The 20,765-nt window shown below is 44.2% G+C and overlaps 1 protein-coding gene across 4 annotated transcripts in view; it reads left to right on the top strand.

The window, feature by feature from the left end:
- The window catches only part of SENP6 (SUMO specific peptidase 6), a 123,717-nt gene that overhangs the window by 23,956 nt on the left and 78,996 nt on the right, over nt 1-20,765 (top strand). For all 4 annotated transcript variants that reach the window (XM_053286934.1, XM_053286932.1, XM_053286930.1 and 1 more), the window contains exons 3-5: nt 3,751-3,814; nt 6,448-6,590; nt 13,590-13,691. In XM_053286934.1, coding sequence (XP_053142909.1) covers nt 3,751-3,814; nt 6,448-6,590; nt 13,590-13,691 — 309 coding nt within the window. The remainder of the gene's footprint in view (nt 1-3,750; nt 3,815-6,447; nt 6,591-13,589; nt 13,692-20,765) is intronic.

The raw sequence follows: 20,765 nt of genomic DNA on the forward strand, positions 1-20,765 counted from the left end.
AAGCCGAGGGGCTGCAATTGAAAAGGCCCTGTCTTTAGTCCTCGTCAACCGGATCTCTGTTAGTGGCTGGACCATGAGCAGGCCTGAGATGATGAGCGGAGGGTCCTGGCAGGTTCATATGGGCGAATGTGGTCCGACAGGTACCCTGGCCCCAATTTCATGACTGAGATTCTGACATACATTATACTTTCTTTCCTCGCGATATAAAGGCGTTTCACAAGGGGATCTTTCCCTGCCATGTAACTACAGGATGAAGGACAGGGACTTTTTGGCATTGTCAAAAGCCTCTGGGAGAGAGCCAGAGTCTCTCTGGAGTGGTTTTATTCAAATGGTCAGTTCTGATAGTCTTACACTTGTCTTCAAAACTGGGCTTTGTTGGACAATGAGATTTGTGAATTTTTATTGCAGATTTTCTTCAAAGGCAGGTCTTCTGAGAAAAACAGGCGTGGGAAGGCATAGAAAATAGCCTTCCCTGATATGCCCATGAACTGGATTGGGTTGTTTTTCCACTAAGGAAAAGGGTTCCTTCTAACAGAGATTCCCAGATGTTGTTGACTACAACTCCCATAATCCCCAGGCAAAAGCCATTGCAGCTGGGGATTCTGGGAGTTGTAGTCAACAACATCTGGGAATCCCTGTTAGAGGGAGCACTGCTGGGGAACCTGACATAGTTTTGGAGATGGCTCTTAGATTAGGGGAGCCATCTAATGGTGCAGCAGGGAAGCAACCTGCCTAGAGAGCAGGAGGCTGTTGGTTCGAATCCCCGCTGGTGTGTTTCCCAGAATATGGGAAACCCCTATATCGGACAGCAATGATATAGGAAGGTGCTGAAAGGCATAATCTCATACTGCATGGGAGATGGCAATGGTAAACCCCTCCTGTATTCTGCCAAGAAATCCACATGGCTCTGTGGTCACCAGGAGTCAACACTGACTCAATACACAATCTTTCCTTTCCCCGCTTAGATTAGGGAAGGGTGTGTGTCAGCCCTTATTCTGGCAGATTCCAGAGCTCATGATGGGCTGATTAATTTAGGAAAGTCCACAGTTCCTGTCCTCCTGCGAAAGGTCTGTGGTCTTTGATTAACTTACTCTGAACCTTTCAGTGAATGAATATTAGCAATCATTCTGACTGGAGCAGCATTCTTTCTGATTAGAATTTGGAAATACCTGAAAGGTGTTATGCATATCAAGATAGCTTGTTGCTGGAGCAGCAGTTAAATGCCTCTGTCAGTTGCATGCCAGAAGTCTCTTTAACCCTTTTCTAATATAAAAGAAGATGCTGAGGGCTTTCTCCTTGCATTGTTCCAAAAGCTGCTTTTTGTCTGGTTTCATTGCTACTAAGACACAGTGAGACCCAGGATCTTTCCTTTCAGGGAGACAGACAGGGGTGACATGCACTGAAATGGGCGCGGGGGCGTGTACTCCTAACAGTTAAGCTGCTTACAACTTTTATTAGTGTTCTGAAAACATAGAACAGATGGAGATGGGCACCTTAAGTTCAGGGCCATATAAGCAATTAAAGACTTTGTTCAGTCTTGTTTATTATGCTGATTTTCCAAACTGGGCTCCATGCACTCACTCTTGCCTTGGTCTTTCAACTCAGCAGAGGACTCAGTTGAAGGATGTGTCCAGGTAGAAACGCAACAGTTACAGCTTCCCCAGTCACTTGCTAGAGATGCATCTGATGGATTTCTGCTTGATGTATTTTGATGTTGGCAGTGTCTCATGAATGGACTGCTAAGGGAATGTGCCTTCAATACCATGCAGTTGATCTGCATTTTCATTGCATCTAGCTTCGGTCATCTAATACTCTGCAGTAGATTCTTAGGCGCTTTCAGGCTCTGGAAAGTTATCCAATTTGACACCAGTTGCTCACAACTCAGTGAAAGGGGTTAATGGCAGTGGGTAGAATGACAGAGAATTGGATTAAGTATTTTATTCCTTCCAAGCATTTAAAAGAAAAACCTTTCAGGCCTCAAAAAATTATATATTAATAACATGTCTGCAAATGGAAGAGATTCCATAGCTGTAACCACTTACCTTGCCAGTTGATCTGTAGAACTCGCCCCTGGATACAGTAATGATGCATCTTTTGATTATGTTGAGGATAAAGAAAATTGTATGTGTTTGCTGTTGTGCTTACTTTCGGTGCACTGCTGTAACTAGGTTTAGGTGTCCCATGCGAGTGGTGGGGGGAGTAGTTGGACATTTTAGATCATAAGTTGTTCTTGTTTTTGTTATAATTATGTATTTTAGCAAAATTATTATTAAAAATAAGCAAACACCTTAAAAAGAAAAAGAACAGAGCAAATTGAGGTGGCATCTGACTGAAAGTGGAGGGTAGAAGGGAAAACTGAGCAGCCACTAGCTTCCCCACTGAGAGCTTAGCCAAAAAATGGGAAAGGGAGCACAATCACAAACCTTTTCAAGTTCATCCAAAAAGAACTCTGCATTTTTGCTATTTTATGAAAGGGAATGTGCCAGTATGTGCCAAGGCAACCAGGTGACATTCCTGTTGGCTTCTTCAGCATTGGCAGGAAAAGAAAAGAAATGAACCATGGGGCATGAGGTCAAGAACAATTTAAACCTAGCGATCTTCTCTTCCTCCTGCATTCAGACTGAGGGCTAGTCAATTCCTTGCCTTGCCATCAGTCCAAATTGAGGGGGAGAACAGTTTGCATGAGGCATAATAGGTGAAGTTAGTGCACCTGTTGAATTTTCTGCCTGTGCATTTACTATAATAGGTGACATTTTGGGAACACATGCAGTAGGCAGAAATTCATCAGGTGCATCTCCAGTAATTGACTAAGGAAGCTACACCTGTTGAATTTCTGCCTGGACCCATCCCTCTCCAGTCCAATGTTGAGCTGAAAGACCAAGTCATCTTGTGAATGCCTCATTTGTAAAGCCAGCATAATATGAGACTATACAAAGGCTTGAAGTGCATACACTGAGGTGGGTTTCTGGAAGCTGCTTTTCTTTTGCCAGAGCCTTAGCTAAGCATGGAATGATGGCTTGGGGAGGTTGACCAAATCACAAAATGGCTTGTAGAAACGTTAAAAGCCATTATTCTGTTGCTGTAAACATCAAAAGCCTTCAAATTTGTGTGGTTTTTTAAAATGGTATCTCAATTTCTGTCACATGCTTATGTGAGCAATAATTTCCTTGCCTTAAATCTATACAAAAGAGAACTTTTGAATCATGTGCAAAAGTATTCTGTATAGTCTCAATAGTTCATAGAACTGATAACTTGTCCTTTTCCTCTCCCTCTATAGTAGCGCTTATACTTTATTTTTTGAAGAAATAGACCCAGAATATTCTAGATAAAAATGTAGAAAACAAAGTTCTTCATAAAAATCAAAGAAACAGTGGCTGACATTCTGCACAGTCTTAACTTCGGAAGTAGGAAGCTGCTGGGGCTGCTGTGCATATGAAAGGCAGTCCCCAGACTCCTGCGGAGGAGAGCTGATGTAAATCTCCTTGAAATGGTGCGCGGGGGACAGTAATGTGGAGCAAGTGCCTGCGCACTGTTTTAAGGAGATTTGCAGCATTCCACATCCGCAACAGCCCTCGGGCTGCTTTTCAGGTGTGCAGCAGCCCTTGTGGCTTCCTATTGCCAATGTTAGACTGCATAGAATGTTGGCCAGTATTTGGACATGCTGATTGTCGTGGAATGTGGTAGAAATGGAAGCCCTGTTTTGCTACTGAATTACTGTACACATTTTGTCCCCTGTTTTCACCTCTTTAGTGAAGCCAGTCTGCTGAGTTTAGATGAGAGTGATGTAGCTTGCAGTCCCAGTGGTGAAAAGAAAGTGAGTATACTGTATTTTACGAGTCTTATTATGTAATTAAATACAATCATGAGCATGTATATGTTATGGCATAAAATATGAAAAATGAAGCAAGTGTGGTTGTAGCCCAACTTTTGTACAAAGGGTACTCATGCTGATGAGAAAAAGAGATCGACCACACTTTCTGGTGCTGTTGCTTTAAAGCTGTTGGAATGCCTTGAATAATGGCTGTGTTCTGATATATCTCCACACATAGAAACATGCTCTTATTCTATTATGATAACCCAAAATTATTTCAATTGTGAGTTGTACAGCTGAAAGATTGAAGAAATCGATTATCTCTCCTATTCTCCATTATAAAAATGTTAAACTTAAATTCAAACTGTGGTACACCAAAATAATAAAAAGTTAATATTGGACTCAGTTCAGTGGTCTCTTCATTTCATTCATTCTGTGTACAATATACCCTGCATTTCAAACTATATAGGCTCTCAAAGTGGTGACCTATTTTAATAATACTAATAAATATTTTACTAGGTGGAAGTATTTGTGGGAATCTAGCTTCAGAGGGACTCTGGGGCTGGCTGAAATTAAATATTTTAGCCCACAGAAGCATCCCTGCCTTTGTTCTGAAGTCATCTTCTCTAGCAAGTGTGGGTTTTCTCTCCTCTCCCCTCCGTTCTATCTTGTTTTTAGTATTTGTAGGAGTGTACCTAAGCCTTACCTGTGGAGGGAAAACATCAGTGGACAACACTTTTTGTTTGGCATAGTTTGTAGCTGCATTCACTTCTTCAGGTCTGAGGCTGGCTTATGTACAAGTTTTCTGTAACTAACCATTATGGTGTCTGAACCACTGCTGCTGAGAGTGTTCTAGAGGGAGATTCGTTCTAATGAAAATTAGACTCTGAAATGTAATTAAATTTTCTGACTTCAGATTTTTGCTCTGATTTGTTTCTGAATTTATTGAGAATTTACTGTGTGCTTATTCATTCATCTTTGATGCTGTTGAAATATCCCGCGCTCTCACCCACGCTCTCGCCCTATATAAAATCTTAGTTTCCTTCCATACAGAACAGCATAATTTTGTTTTGACTTTTTGTCCTAAATCAGAAAGACACTGGACATCTGGATTATAGTCTGGCCCTGAGTTCATTAAAAATCCCTTTCTTGGAGTCTCTTTTTCAGATATTGGTTTATTCCAATATGTTTGCTGATTCTTATGGGTGTCTTTTGCAGCAAGTCCAAATGATGTTATGCACACTGTAGAACTTCATTGTATGATCTGCTTGACAGTCTGAAATAACAGTACCTTTTCATACCACTTTTATTCTGATTTGATCACAGAAGGGGAAAACCTTGCTCAAGAGGGAAATTTTGCATGGGCCATAGAACAACCTGTAGAAGAATGTCAATGTGTGTAGGTGGTATTGTATAGAAGGATTGGCTCCTAAGGGTAGCGCCACATGCACTATTACTTACACATCTGAGCATGCTTTTCTACCAGTTCTTGCCTTTGTGCAGTGCTCAGGTTTTAAAAAACGGAGGCCACTTTATTACGTTCTTTGAGCCTCCCTTTTTAATGTAAAGTGCGAGTAATAGGTGGAGGTCCTCAGTGGGCCCCCCTTCACGGGGTAACCTTTGGTGGCCCATGTTCTTTAAACATATCTGCCCAATTTGAGTTTCACCCTTGATTCAAGTCATTAAAGGGAAACAATTCAGTGAGATTTCAGGAAGTGATTCATTAACTGAGATTTTTAGAAAGTGATGTATTAAGACATTGGCTGTGAAGCCTAAAGAACAGAGAGACACTGAACACTATTCTATTTTCAAGGGAGTCATGGCAGATGTGGAGAGGGGAAATGTTGGAAATTTGATTAAACCAGAAGTGCACAACAAAAAACTTTAAATTAAGAAACGCCCAAACCTCTGTGGAGTGGGGGGTGGGGTAGGAGACAAAGGAGGAACCCCAGTACACTATCCCCTGGTGTGGACAAGAACTATTAGCAACAGCTAAGGCAAAAACTGTAAAGTATAGACACTCATTTGTGCCTCTGCATGCAGCAAATTTGGGAAAGACCATGGAAGTGTGTGTGTCGAAAAGCCCTTTGCCAGGAAATACCATTGAGTTCCTCACACTCTGGTTAGGATGACTAGATATTCAAAGGGATTTTGTTTGCCATGTATTAGTCAGCTTGTTCCTGTTGGATAGAATTTGTCACTGTGGTCCTGCCAGTTGATCACTAGAATTATTATATGTGGCCCCAAAACTATTTTGTGATTTAAAATGTCTGTGCTTTTGTTCTTAGCTTTTAGTTCTAGCTCACCATAGCAAAGGAAAGCTCAATGTACACTAGACCAGAGAATAGTTGCGGATTCGTTTGCCCTAGTTTCATGCTTGATTTGAGATGCACAAATCTCATGAAATGGTAAAAGACAATGGATAGGGTTTATGTTCTAAATTATTTGGCTATATCTCAGTTAAAAGATTTGATCCTAAAAGTTTTGTTCCATTATCTCTAATTTTAGTGATATTTGAAAGAACCCAGCTCTTTCAAGATTATATTGAGAATAGTTAATATTTGAGAGCTTAACAGGAATGTAATAAGTAATTTTGTCTTCATTTTACAGCTGCTTTATATATTGTTTCATTGCAGTTACTGCATTATCGTTCAGGAACTATTGGGACTAGAGGTGATTCCTTAAGAACATATACTAGACGAAACAAGCTTGAAACTTCCAGAGTGTGGAAAGGAAACTCGGTTGGACTCAACATGTTGGGAAGCAGTAAGAAGTTGAGGTATATTGTTATTTATATAATTGTTTAGACAGTGGTCTGTTCTCTAGAGAAAATTATTGTAGGAATGTTGCTTGTAAAATGATCTTAAGTAAGATAGTTAAATTTGTGCTTTGCTGATCTGTTCTGATCTGATGGTTTATTAAGATGTCTTATTTATAATATCCAAATGTTCTTATAGACTTAAGACCTGGGATGATGATGATGATGTAGATGCTTGAAACTGTAAGGTGTTGGTTGTTGGGGGTTTTTGGGGTGGGGGGCAATGCGACTTATGTATGTATTTATTTATAAACCCAAATTCTAGAAATCCTAGATGAGGTTGATGGTTTATTAGTTTTTAGCCAATATTAATTTATGAAAGGCTCTGAAACATGCTAGATTATAAAAAAGTTTTTCCTGGCACAGTCTAAAAAACATGAGACACAAGGACTGGGGACTTTAAAGAGACTGGCTACAGAATGACTCTACAGCATTTTACACATCTAGTATCCATCTAGTGTGCTTTAGCTAATTAGAGCAGTAGTTCCCAACCTGGTGGTCTCCAGATGTTGCTGAACTACAACTCCCAGCATCCCCAGCTCCCAAATTGTAGCTGGGGAGACTGGGAGTTGCAGTTCAGCAACATCTGGAGGTCCCCAGGTTGGGAACCACTGAATTAGAGTATTATGTACTGGAATCAAGGGAAACTCCATCTCTTGTGTGAGGCTCATGATTGGCTGTAGGTATTTTATGCAGGATTTAATGTCAAGTCAGTTCCAACACAGGGCTGGTTCACATAAGGTTCCAGCTGCATAAAGCTTATGTGCTATGGCAGGGCTGCTCAACTTCGTCCCTCCTGCAGATGTTGGCCTACAATTCCCATAATCCCTGGCTTTTGACTGATCTGGATAGTGATTCCTTGCGACAGTCATAATCATGGGTTCTGCGCCTGCGCAGACCTGCTCCGGGTAGTAGTCGTTACCTCCTCGAGACACTCTTAACCGCCTCTGCACGAGCCTGCAGTTCACTATACTGGTGGTTAGGCATCCCACTCTTCAGTTTCTATCTGACCGCCTAGGCATTCAGATGCTTTGGAAAGTTAAAGCTCCTCAGCTATATATATATTCTTGATTTACGTGTATTTGAACTTTGGACTGACTGACCATTCTTCTGGGACTCCTTTTACGTAAAGCATATAACTGGGGTTGGGGGGGGGAATGGACGGAAAATCGGCAACGGACAAATGGAACAGTAATTGAAAAACTCAGCGTTTTCTGGCCCTATACTCCCCTACCCCATCCCCATCAAGGGTGGCACGCGAGGAAAACCACATTTAAAAAGTCCCAGGGCTGCGGGAACAAACTCTCTTCAACCAACGGGCATCAACTTTGTCTCCTTTGCCTTGGGGAGGGACACGCCGCTCCATCTTGCAATATCTGTGCAGGCTTCTCAAAGCAAACATTAAAAAAATAGGTGGGCGTGTCTGAAGGTCGCCTTGATGGAGGATGCATTGCGCCCACCTTCAAGGGGCTCCCCGATTACTCCGGGAACTGCACAATCCAAGCAGTCTAAAAACCCAGAGAAAAGAAAGTTTAAGGAGCCGGCGAGCCACCCTTCTAGCCCTCAACATCAAATGGGCTCGGCATCAGGCGCTGCACCGCTGGCTAAATGAAAGAAACATCGCCATGCGGGTGCTGTGGAGACTACCCCTTCTCCTTTGGGGTTGCAAGAAACTCGCCTCCCACATCAAGCGATTTCACTTTCTCTGGCCCCAACACCACAAATGTCTCCAGCGCATCCAAGCTCAATGCTGGCTGCCCAGGCACAGAAAAAGGCAAACTGTTCTGGAAATCACACTTCGAAGTCGAAGGAACTCACAGCCAAGTCAAGAGAACATGCCTCGACATCGAAGACCCCCTCGATATCGAAGGAGTGCACCTCGACTTCAGTGCATATTGCCCTCCCGTCGACATTGAAAGGGCATGCCTCGACTTCGAGACAACTGAATGAGGATGCCATTACACTCGAGGTCGAAGTAGCTACACTACAAGATGACTGTACTATTAAATACAGATCCAGCTTTCGGTACCAAGAAGGTTATTCTCGATACACAGCCAACATGCGAAACAGAAGATGCCCCAGTCCTAGGGGAGGATCCTATGATAGTCTATCTGCTACGCTCAGAGGAAACTACTCCTTCCACTTTGACTTTTAGAGGATTCTTCTACCCTGGTCTGGATCATGACCTGGAAGAGGATGTTGAGGGTTCAACAACAGAAGACAGATGTCTACCAGTTATTCCAAGACACCTGAGACTGTGGGTTTACTACCCCGCAATGGATGGGGAGCAAGCTCTATTACACTGCCACAAGAGAAATATGTCTTTTTTAAACAGTGGCAAGTTCATAGATGACAACACAGCGATGCTGGGACTCAGGTCACACTGCTGCGGAATCAGCCAACAAAACATTCTTGTGAGTCACAAACTTCACACCAGCCTGCAAAGACAGTGGTGGTGCAAGCAGCCATGCACCCTATCCCCATGCTTCCTGTCATCACAAATGCAGCACAATCAGCTTGGGAAGTGTTACAAACTTCTACCCCAACATCTAAGAAGTTAGAGACTCTGTATAGAATCCAGGAAGCTGACAATATCTATCTCCATAAACATCCAGCTCCAAACTCCCTTGTAATAGACTGTGCCTCCATGGCAAAAACTGGGAGACGCCATACTACACCAGCAGACAAAGAGGGACAGAAGTTAGACGTGCTGGGTAGGCGCACATATTCAACATCATGCCTGTCTATTAAGATAACTAATTATGTGGCATGCCTGGCAAAGATTACACACTGCTTGTGGGGAAAGCTCTATGATGAGTGGGCTATGCTCTCGCCAGAGGAATTGAAGCAGAGATTTGAAGCTACCTTCCTTCAGACCACTACTACTACAACACGCCAACAATTGGCCAACGCAAAGCATCTGGCAGAATTGGAGTCATGAACACTGACTTTGGCAATTATGTTGCGCAGACATGCCTGGCTCCGCTCGACATCCTTGCAACAGGACATGCGCGGCATATTGTGTCTTTGGCTTTTGACGGCAAGGGCCTATTTGCGGAATCCACTGATGATACAATGGAGCAGTGGAAAAAATCTAAATCGACGGCGAGAACCTTCATGGCCCAGACTCAGAGGTACAATACAAATAGGTTCCAGCCACCCCATAGGCACCAGAACTATTTTTACCGTAATGAACGCAGAGATTACTGCAAGCCCTGGAATTGATACAATAAGAGGCCCTAAATGGGAAAAAACAGGGCTGACCAACGAGTAAAGAACAAATCTGGCCAGCAGAATAAACAGCACCTGTGATACCAGTTAGCACTTACTAACGTTGTCCACTTGGGGGTGACAAACGCCATACCTTCACAAACACTACCATTGGTCACCACAGGGCCCAACATCACCTTGTGTGTAGCCAGTAGTTCCATCCAACTGGCAAGTCATGCCTTAGCATGGCGCAATATAACATCAGACTGTTGGGTGTTATGCATAGTCCAAACGGGTTATGCTATTGAATTCAAAACTCTGCCAGACTTCACAGGCATTTGGTACACCCCCGAGACCCTCAGGGAGGAGGTACAATCCTTGTTAGAGAAAGAGGCAATATCTCCTGTACCTTGGTCATCCTGTCATACAGGGTTCTATTCAAGGTATTTCCAGATTCCCAAGAGGGATGGCGGCATTCTCCCAATTATGGACCTCAGGGATTTGAACCAATATGTTGAAGTGAGAAAATTTCGTATGATAACATAGTAAGCAATCTTCCCTCTTCTACATGAAGAGGGTTGGATTGCAATGTTGGATTTAAAGGATGACTATTTCCATATTGGCATACAGGCAAATCACAGGAAATACTTAAGATTTACCCTGGGCACACAAGTTTATGAATACAATGTTTTGCCATTTGAGCTGGTAACAGCCCCAAGAGTGTTTACAAAGTGCATGGCAGTTATTAGTGCATATCTCCGACTACAAGGGATTTCTACTTTTGCCTATTTAGACAATTGGCTCGTGACAGCGAAGGAAAGAGGGAAACTAGAGTCGCACATTGTGACAATCATGTTGCTTCTAGAGCAACTGGGGATAAGGGTCAACTGGAAGAAATTGCACCTGACTCCTGCAAAACGTCTACCTTACATAGGTGCGCTCTTGGACATGACCACTCAAACGGCGTTCCTACCAGAGAACAGATAACTACGCATTTGCAATTTAGTGCACCAGTTTCAGCTAGCACCATGGCAGAAGGCCAGAAACATTCAGATACTCCTAGGCCTGATGGCATCCTGCACCACAATGGTGCGATATGCGAAGCTACAGATGCGAATCCTTCAGGAATGGTTCCTACACTCGTTCCGCCCAAATACAGACCCACAGGGGAAAATGCTTCTGATACCAGATCGGGTCCAGGCTTCTCTACGGTGGTGGATGAAATCCACAAACTTGTTGGCCGGAATACCATTTTGGATGGAAGTGCCAACCCTAACGTTGACCAGGGATGCCTCACAGCATGATTGGGGTGCCCACTTAGGAAGCCTGGAACGAAGCAGGTGATGGAATCAACAAGAAAAGCGCTTGCATATAAATTTCCTGGAGCTTCTAGCTGCATTCAAAGCACTGCAGGTGTTCCAGCAGGTAGTATGCAACAGCACAGTACTACTGCAGATGGACAATACTACAGCTATCGCGTACATAAACAACCAGGGCGGCACAGTGTCTGTTACTCTGTGTTGGCTGAGCCTGCAGGTGTGGAACTACAGATGCATTGCCAGAAACATTCATCTACAGGCCATCCATATAAAAAGCAAGGAAAACGTGCTGGCAGATGTGTTGAGCAGGGCAGGGTCCCTATACCAACACGAGTGGCAGCTGCACCCACAGCTGGTGGCTGAGTTGTTCCGGTCGTGGACAACCCAACAGTGGACCTCTTTGTGATGGCCGAGAACAAAAAATGTGCAGATTATTGCTCAAGGATGGGACTGGGAGAAGTCTCCAAGGGAGATGCCTTCCAGTACCGCTGGATTCACGCTGTCTTGTATTTGTTCCCACCATATCCACTGCTAAACAGGGTAGTGGCCAAATTGCTTCAAGACAAGACCAGAGCCATAGTTGTGACCCCATGGTGGCCCAGGCAACCATGGTTCCCGAAACCACTCAGTCTGGCGGACGGGAATTACAGGAGACTGCCATGGAGAGTGGATCAAATATTCCAAGATGATGGGGCGCTCCTGCATGCCAGCCTTGCCACCCTCAATCTGACAGCTTGGAGGGTAGGCTTCTAAAAAAAAATCCTCCTGAACAACAGGAAAGAATGTACGTGAAGGAATTATGAGGCTAAGTGGAAGAGATTTGCAAGTTATGCTAAGGCCAAGGGATGCCACGTTAAAAGAGGTCCTGTTATACCTCACGTCCTTGAAATCACAAGGCTTAGCCAATGTTTCCATCAGGGTACACATGGCTTCCATTTTGTCCCACCACCAGGGTTGGGATGGTAAGACAGTGTTTACCCATCCATGAACCAAGGACTTCATGAAAGGCATAAATAATTTATAGCTGCCTGTTCAGCCTATAGTAGAAAAATGGAGTCTGTCCCTGGTGCTGTCGGCTTTGACACAGGAGCCCTTTGAGCCCCTGTCTACGACACCATTGAGACTGCTGACGTTAAAGATGCTTTTTCTGGTTGCCATCACCTCAGCAAAGAGGGTGAGACAACTTGCTCTGAGTATGGATAAACCGTACACTAGAATTCATCCTGAGAAAGTGGTGATGCATCTGGATCCAGAATTCCGACCTAAGATTGTGACGGACTTTCATGTCAACTGTGACATTGTCTTACCTACCTTTTCCAGAAATCCATCTTCACCCCTTGAGAGGGCTATGCTCTCCTTGGACGCAAGAAGGGCAATCCTCTATTTGAAGAGGACAAAGCCGTTTCGGAAATCTAATCATTTGTTCCTAATGTTCAGGGGACAGAACAAGGGACAGCAGCCATCCCACCAACGTATTTCTGCCTGGTTGGTAGAGTTGATTAAGTCTGCATGCGAATGCCAAGGAAAGAGTGACCCACAATCTGTAAAGGCTCACTCAACGAGGGCTTATACCACTTCAGCGGCACACATGGCGGGTCTGCCGCTGTCAGATATTTGCTCTGCGGCATCTTGGGCTACAGACCACACATTTGTGAAACCTTATGCCTTGGACCTACGATCTGCAGCGGAAGCCAGATTTGGCAGAGAAGTATTGAAACGGGTGTTACAGTAGTATGCAGCACCCACCTCCAGTGGAACCAGCTCGTTAAACACCCATGGTTATGACTGTCGCAGGGAATCACTATCCAGATAAACAGGTTGCTTACCTGTAACAGATGATCTGGTAGTGATTCCACGACATTCATAATACCCGCCCATCCGGCCCCGCTGCAAACTGCATACTATTGATCAAAAAGAAGTTAAGGCATTAGCTAGTACATGCTACGTCGGTCAGCCAGAAACTAAGAGTGGGACATCTAACCACCAGTATAGTGAACTGCAGGCTTGTGCAGAGGTGGTTAAGAGCGTCTCGACTACTACCCAGAGCAGGTCTGCGCAGGAGCAGAACCCATGATTATGAATGTCGCGGAATCACTACCAGATCATCTGTCACAGGTAAGCAACCTGTTTATGTAGCTGGGGATTATGTGAGCTGCAGTCGAAAAACAGCTGGGGGACTAAAGTCGAGGAGCCCTGCACTATGGAGTAGTAGGATTGTGCCCACAGGCTGCAAAGGCCTCTTGTCCTTGACCTCATGCCTGCTTTTGTTGTTGCCTATCCGTATGCTACTGCTGCTGGCTAACAAACTTCACCAGTGTCTGTGATTAGGTAGTGTAGTGAAGCTCCAAGATGGAGGAGAATCCTCTAAGCAGAATTATTCTGTCATGAAATAAAAACTGACACTTTTCCGACCTACTTTTTATGTTTGCAGTGAAAATGTTCATAATATATCTTGTTTGGGAACGGTAGTACAAGGTAGACGTTTTCACCATGCTCATGCACAAACACCTATAGTAAAAACAGCGGCACAAAGGTAAGCTGTAAAGGACAATATGATCTGTCTGATAGTGTCCCTTATACTTCTGTGTTATCTTCTGGGTTTCATATCCTGGAGAAAATTTGTACTGTACTTTCTTCTGTTGTAGAATTGTATTCCAAGTAATTTTCTTGATTTTTTTTAAATAACAAGTTCACAGACCGAATAACACATGTTATGGTTTCTCTCATATCCTTTAAAAAAATATTTGAGGAGCACTGTTACAATGAATACTATTTACCAACCAAAAATACTGGAACAAATCTGATCTGATTTAAAAGAAAAAGGTGGGAGGTGGATTCCAGCACTATTGGAATCAGGTCATAATGGACCTGATATTTTCATATCATGCTTATTGGGTTAGGGGAACATCTCCACGTCCTGAGGTGGATTTTAAGGATTGTCCCCCTGAAATGGGGTTGGGGGATTTAACCCTCAAGCACCCACAGTCTCAGTGAATCCTTTATGGGGGGCTACCTCCCCCCGTGATTTCAGGGGTACAGTCCTTAAAATCCAGATTGGGCACTAACTTGGAGAAAAAGTATCTCCAAGCTGGTTCCAGAATGGTTTTTTTGAAGATTGCAGCCCAGAAATTTGGGGCATTACCTTTGCTTCCCCCCCATCCCCAGAAAGCACTCAATGGCCCTCAAATAAGCAGTAGTCTGTCTCTCCCTCTAAAGCACTGTTCATCTCTAGGCTGTAAAGAGCACATGACAGCTGTTCCAGCTGCCTCCCTCCCTTGGCCCCAGCTTTGAAGAGCTTGGAGAGGGACGTGGGTTGACCGTACAACACTTTCCAAGTACAGAAAAGCATGAGCATTGGTGTAAAGAAAGTAGACAGGAGGAGTGAAGGGTGGGTGGGGAATAACTGAGTAATGGGGCAGGTGCATAGGTTCAGTGTTTTAAGAAAGTGGTGCTGCCATGCTAAGCAAAATAGATAAGAACTTATATGGCTTAATACAAGTGTATTGTGTTCATTAGCTGAGTTGAAGCTTTAAATTGGTGGCATTGTAGCCAGTCTTAATAGGAACTAAAATGTGTTTTTCATTCTTTGACCACTTGCTATCATATAGATAAGTGAATAAAGTGTATTAGCTGCCCCCCCCCCCCCGAAACTTTGTTCAGCCGCCCCATGGCTGTGGAAAGGATAGGCAGTGCGGGGCACTGGCAACGGAGATTTGGGCAAAAGCTCCTTCCATGGGCCTGCCAGGTTGTATGTGAAAGCCTTGGCCCGCACACTGTCATTGGTCGTAGCTGCAGCAGGGATGGGGCTTGCCACATATGACTTTAGTGTGTGTGTGTGTATTCCTTAAGTGTTATGTAGTACAGTGAAGGATTTATTTTGGTATAATAAAAGGAAAACCTAATGAGTATTATCCAGACCTTTGCAGAAATGCACCATCAATGGAAATGCCTTCTGTGAATGGAAGAAAAATTAAGTTTATGGAAGAAGTTATTGTGCATCTGCCAGTGGTATGCTGAAAGGCTAGATGCTAGCCATTGGGTTGTATACAGACTTTGCATAAATGGGAGGGGGGGGGACTCACACACAGGAAGTTTTTCAGCCCTTTTCCATAGCCAGCGTGGTGTAGTGGTTAGAGTGCTGGACTAGGACCGGGGAGACCCGAGTTAAAATCCCTATTCAGCCATGATACTTGCTGGGTGACTCTGGGCCATTCACTTTTCTCTCAGCCTAACCTACTTCACAGGGTTGTTGTAAGGAGAAACCTATGTATGTAGTACACTGTTCTGGGCTCCTTGGAGGAAGAGCGGGATATAAAATGTAAAATTTAAAAAAAGCAACTCCCCGAAAAGCTGCTCCTGAGGGCAAAGGGAATATTGGGAATGGTGTGGGATGGAGCATGGGGTGGTGAAGGAATTGTGAGGAGGGTGGAATTGTTGAAAATTGGTTGATGTTTGACAATTCCTGTTGCTTCATGCACCCCATCACACACTGTTCCAAAGGGTCCCTTAAACCTCAGTAGTTTTTTGAGGGGCTTGGGGTGAGAAAATTTCCCTTTTTTAGCTTTCTTCAGTGTGTGTAAGATCTGGCTGTAATCCTATGGTTGGGGCAAAGCGCCGAAGAAAAATAAGTGGAATCCCTTTTGTAGAACACTGAATTATATTATATTATAAAGAACAGTACTGCACTAACAGTTGAGGAAATAGGAGATTTGAGTTTTCTGTAGAGAAGACAGTGGTTGGGATTGAAGGATGGGTCTGAGGTTTTAATATTGAAGGTATTACCCTGATTTCTAGGACATAACTTTGCCTAAGCCAGAGAGTTTAAAGCAAAGATAGCCACAGTCTTCTTCCTGCTTACATTACCCATCTACGGCTAGTTGGGCAGTAAGAAGACCTTTTGGAAGATGAGAAGCAGGGTGTTCATCATTGGCTGTTGGTTTCTAATATCATTTGGCCCCTTGGGTCCTGTTTTCATGACCCATGGGTTGACTTCATTGGAGTCCCTCCGATTCCAATAGACTGACTGACTGAATTTATTTATTTGATTGAATGATTTCTATACCACCCTTCCAAAAATGGCTCAGGGCAGTTTACACAAAAGATGGAATCATGTCCCCAAAGGGCTCACAATCTAAAAAGAAACATTAAAAAACATTTTAAAAACAGCAGCAACAGTCACTGGAGGTACTGTGCTGGGGGTGGATAGGGCCAGTTACTCTCTCGCTGATAAATAAAGAGAATCACCAGGTTAAAAGGTGCCTCTTTGCCAGGTTAGCAGGGGTTTAGCATGGAGTCCTTCATTGTGGAGGCTTCCTATGTACCCCAGCCTACAGAGTGCAGACTCATTGATCAATCCTTGGGAAGTGATATTGGACAGTGTCCTTCATAGAAGCACAAATCAATGGAGATCCTCTGAGCACCTAGCCTTCCTTTTGTGTCTGTGGTGTTGATGCCTTTAACACTTGCCTCACCCTCTCCTGATTGAGACATGAATCAGGGTCATGTACTACATTGAATCTAGTCCTGATCTATCTAACTCTGTGTTGAGCCTGAATCAAAAGTTTTGATTGTATGTTCATTGGGAGCTTGATTCTGAAATGTCTTCCTATTGCACCATTTGTTAACTCTAGGTTTTAATAGCTTATTTTGGGGGGCGGGGGGGTGTCTGCTCTAATGCTAATTTATGTGAGGCAGTGGTTTCCATACTTAAATGGAGGAAGGAGACTAACTAATTGAATCTTGATTTGTGGCATATCTATAACACAACTACCACACGTCCCTGAGGCAGAGAAACACCCCCACAACAGGATGCTGCCACCTCCATGCTTCACTGTAGGTATGGTGTGTTGTGGGAAAAATATGGCTTGTTCGGGAGGGTCGCAAGGAGAAAGCCACTTCTCAAGAAAGGCCACATTAAAGCTCGTTTGAGCTTTGCCAGAAGGCACCTTGAAGATTCTGATGCCAAATGGAAAAAGGTCTTATGCTCAGATGAGACCAAGATTGAACTATTTGGCCTCAACACCAAACAGTACACCTGGCGTAAATCCAACGCAGCTCACCATCCACAACACACCATAGCTACAGTGAAGCATGGAGGTGGCAGCATCCTGTTGTGGGGGTGTTTCTCTGCCTCAGGGACTGGGGCTCTCGTTAGGGTAGAAGGAAAAATGGATGGGGCAAAATACCGTCAGATTCTGGAAGAAAACCTGCTACCCTCTGCCAGACAGTTGAGGATGGGCAGAAGATTCACCTTTCAACATGACAACGATCCGAAGCACACAGCAAAATTGACCACACAGTGGCTGAAGGAGAAAAAAGTGAATGTCCTCATGTGGCCCAGTCAGAGCCCAGACCTAAATCCCATCGAAAATCTGTGGAGAGATTTGAAGATAGCAGTCCACCAACACCTACCATCCAATGTGACCGAACTTGAACAGTTCTGTATGGAGGAGTGGGCAAATATTGCTCCGTCTAGATGTGCAAGGTTGATAGAGAAGTATCCCAACAGACTCAAGGCTGTTATTAAAGCAAAAGGTTTCAACAAAATATTGACATTGGGGCGGGGGTGATCCTTTTTCAATCTCAGTAATTCTTGTTTTTTGTTTCTGACACTTTTTCTGGACTGTAATTGTGATGTTTTTCAGTTGGATGTTATAGGTTGCATTGGATAAGTACAGCTGGTGAAGGGAATTTTCTTTGTGTTTTCATTTCAGGATGTAAGGGAACCAGAATTTAAGGTCTATCAAAGGGGGTGATTCTTTCAAATACCCACTGTATATGCTATTTTGTTGGTATGAACAACCATCCTCTATAATAAAAGGCTTGGGTGTGTGTTCGTGCCGCCCGTGTCTTTTTCGGCAGTTCTGAGCATGCGCTCCGCATGGGTGGCCATGTTTTTGAAGATTAAGGGCCAAAACGGCCCATGTAAATGCCACCGCCGCCGCCGCCCGCCCGCCCGCCCTGCTGTTATTTGATCCAACCCCCCCCCCACGTTTAAGGGCCAAAACGGCCCATGTAGATGCCCCCGCGGCTGTTGCCGCCGCCCGCTCGCCCTCCCAGCTGCCGAGACCTCCTTACCCATACCAGACCTCTACAGCCCCGGGCCACGTCCTTTGCTCGATCACATTTGCTATTTAGAGAAGGAGAGAGAAGCTCGCATGCAGAGCTCCTCTCTCCTTAAAGCCTCTTCCCTAACTGGCGCTGTGGAAGCAAAGGACGCAATAGCCGTCCTTTGCGCCCAAAGCGCCAGTTCCGGAAGAGGCTTTAAGGAGAGAGGAGCTCTGCATGCGAGCTCCTCTCTCCTTCTCTAAATCGCAAATGTGATTGAGCGAAGGACGTGGGCTGAGGCTGTGGAGGTCTTGGCAGCTGGGAGGGCGGTCGGTCGGCGGCAGCGGCAGCGGGGGCAAGTGCATGGGCCAATTTGGCCCTTAAACATGGGGGGGGGGGATTGGATCAAAAACCAGTTGGGAGGGCAGGTGGCCGGTCGGTGGCGGCGGCCGCAGGGGCATTTACATGGGCCGTTTTGAAACATGAAAGGAATAAGACAGAGGGAAAGAAATAGCAAGAAGAGGAAGGAAATGCAAGAAATGCAGACACACAGAAGGGGGGGGGGAACAACTAGCGCCCGTTATTATAACGGGCTTAAAAATTCTAGTTACAAATAATAATAGAGAGTCTTTATATTACTAGGAGGCTAATCCAATTCTCCTTTTCATATAAAGTTCATATAACCTTTTGTACTGCAGTAGTCTGTATAGAGATGGAGGGGAACACTTGGTAGCCTTCAACGTGAAAGAACACTGATGTAGAACATTTACTTTGAAATCCAGAACATTCCAGAAGCAAGGGCTGGCAGGCCCATATAATTTTTTAAATTATTATTCTCTTAGAAAGTTGAGAGCAGTTTTCATGACACTGGCATTAATTTCCTATGTAGGCACTGATAAAGTCTATATTTTCAAATATTTATTAAACAGTTGCATACTTTTTGGTTGATATGATTATTCATTTACAAATAAACAGGGCCTTTATACTACTAGGAGACAAATCCGATACAGCTTTGATTCCTGCTTCGCTTTAACTGTGCTACAGCGGCAGATGTTCTCAGCCCATTCATTAGGCTTATATTGCAGAGGGCCTCTTGTGCTATACTATGGTGTTTGATATCACAGAAAAATGTATCTCCCTTTTGGTCTGTAATTCACAGAAAAGTTGCTTTTAATTTACTGTATTTAGTGGAGCATTGGTCTCCAGCTGGTGGATTGTGACTTAAGAAATTTTGTGTGTCTTATTGACACTCTTAGCTTCTCTTGGGATTTATTATGTTTTCTCTAATGAGGAATCTCCAGTGTTTCTATTGTGACCCAAAACTATGTTGTGACCCAATTTAAGGTGAGTTGCAATGGCGTCACCATTTTTAGAAGGGTCTTTGGAGAAGGAAAAAAATAAATATTAATTCGAGCCCTATTCAGACATTATGTTGTATCTACGTTTAGATGTCTCTTCACACATATGCATTTTTGTGTGAATGATGGTACCTGTGTTCACTTTAGAAGTGAACTTGGGTACAGGTCCCTCAAACGCATGGTGCAGATGGAATTGGGAAATGTATTGCTGTAACTGTGTTCAACATAACATGTGAATAACTACCTATATACACTGTACACAGATTGTACAAGTGTTGAACATAATGGGTGAATAGGACTCAGGAGAGAGTGGGGAAAGATGAACCCTGTATGGTAAGTAATTAAGTGTATCCTATCATGTTATAAGAGTTAAGGAATCCTGGATTTCAAAAGATTGGAGGTTACTGCAGCGCAGGGCTATAGATCCAGTTTTTAGGCTTTATAAGTGCGTACTAGGAATGTGCACAGAACCGGTCGGTGGGTCTCACTTTAAGGGCGCAGGAAGGTGCACTTACCCCTCCTCCTGCTTCTCCCCCACTGGTGCTCAGTTTTGGTAAAAGCTTTCAGGGCGGCAGTGTATCTCCCTGCCGCCCCTTCCAGCTCTTCAGCCAGAAGTACCAGGTGCTCACGTTGATCGCGTGCATGACGTGCTCATGCGTGCCCGAGACTTCCGGCCACTTCTGGCTGAAGAGGAGGAAGGGGCGGCAGAGAGGCACACTGCTGCCCCAAAGGTTTTTACCAAAACAGAGTGCCGGCGCGGGGAAAGCGGGGTAAGGGGTAAGTGCACCCTTCCCTGCCCTTCAAGTGAGACACCCCCACCTCACCTTTGAACCTTGAACCCACTCAGTGTTTGAACCTTTTTGGAGGCCCATAAAAGGGCCTCCGAACAGGTTGGTGTACATCCCTAGAGTGTACCATAACATGTCTGTTTAAAGACAGAGTAGATGAACTGGAAAATAAAGTATGGCAGTAGTCCAGGGAATTAAAGCAGTGCCAGACTTGCTGGAAGTTCTAGGAAAGGGGAGAGGGAGGGAGGAAGTGGAGGCCGCAAAGATAACTGAAGGTAGCAGGAGGCAGAGAAAAGAAAGGGGACAAAGTCAGTTGGGAACATAAGGATATTGGAATGTGGCAGAGTAGGCCAGTGCCCATCTCATCTTTCTGGCCACATTTCTGTATACATTCCCATTATTTGGTGGGCATCT

The sequence above is a fragment of the Hemicordylus capensis genome, chromosome 1 (assembly GCF_027244095.1).
Source record: "Hemicordylus capensis ecotype Gifberg chromosome 1, rHemCap1.1.pri, whole genome shotgun sequence".
Lineage (NCBI taxonomy): Eukaryota > Metazoa > Chordata > Lepidosauria > Squamata > Cordylidae > Hemicordylus > Hemicordylus capensis.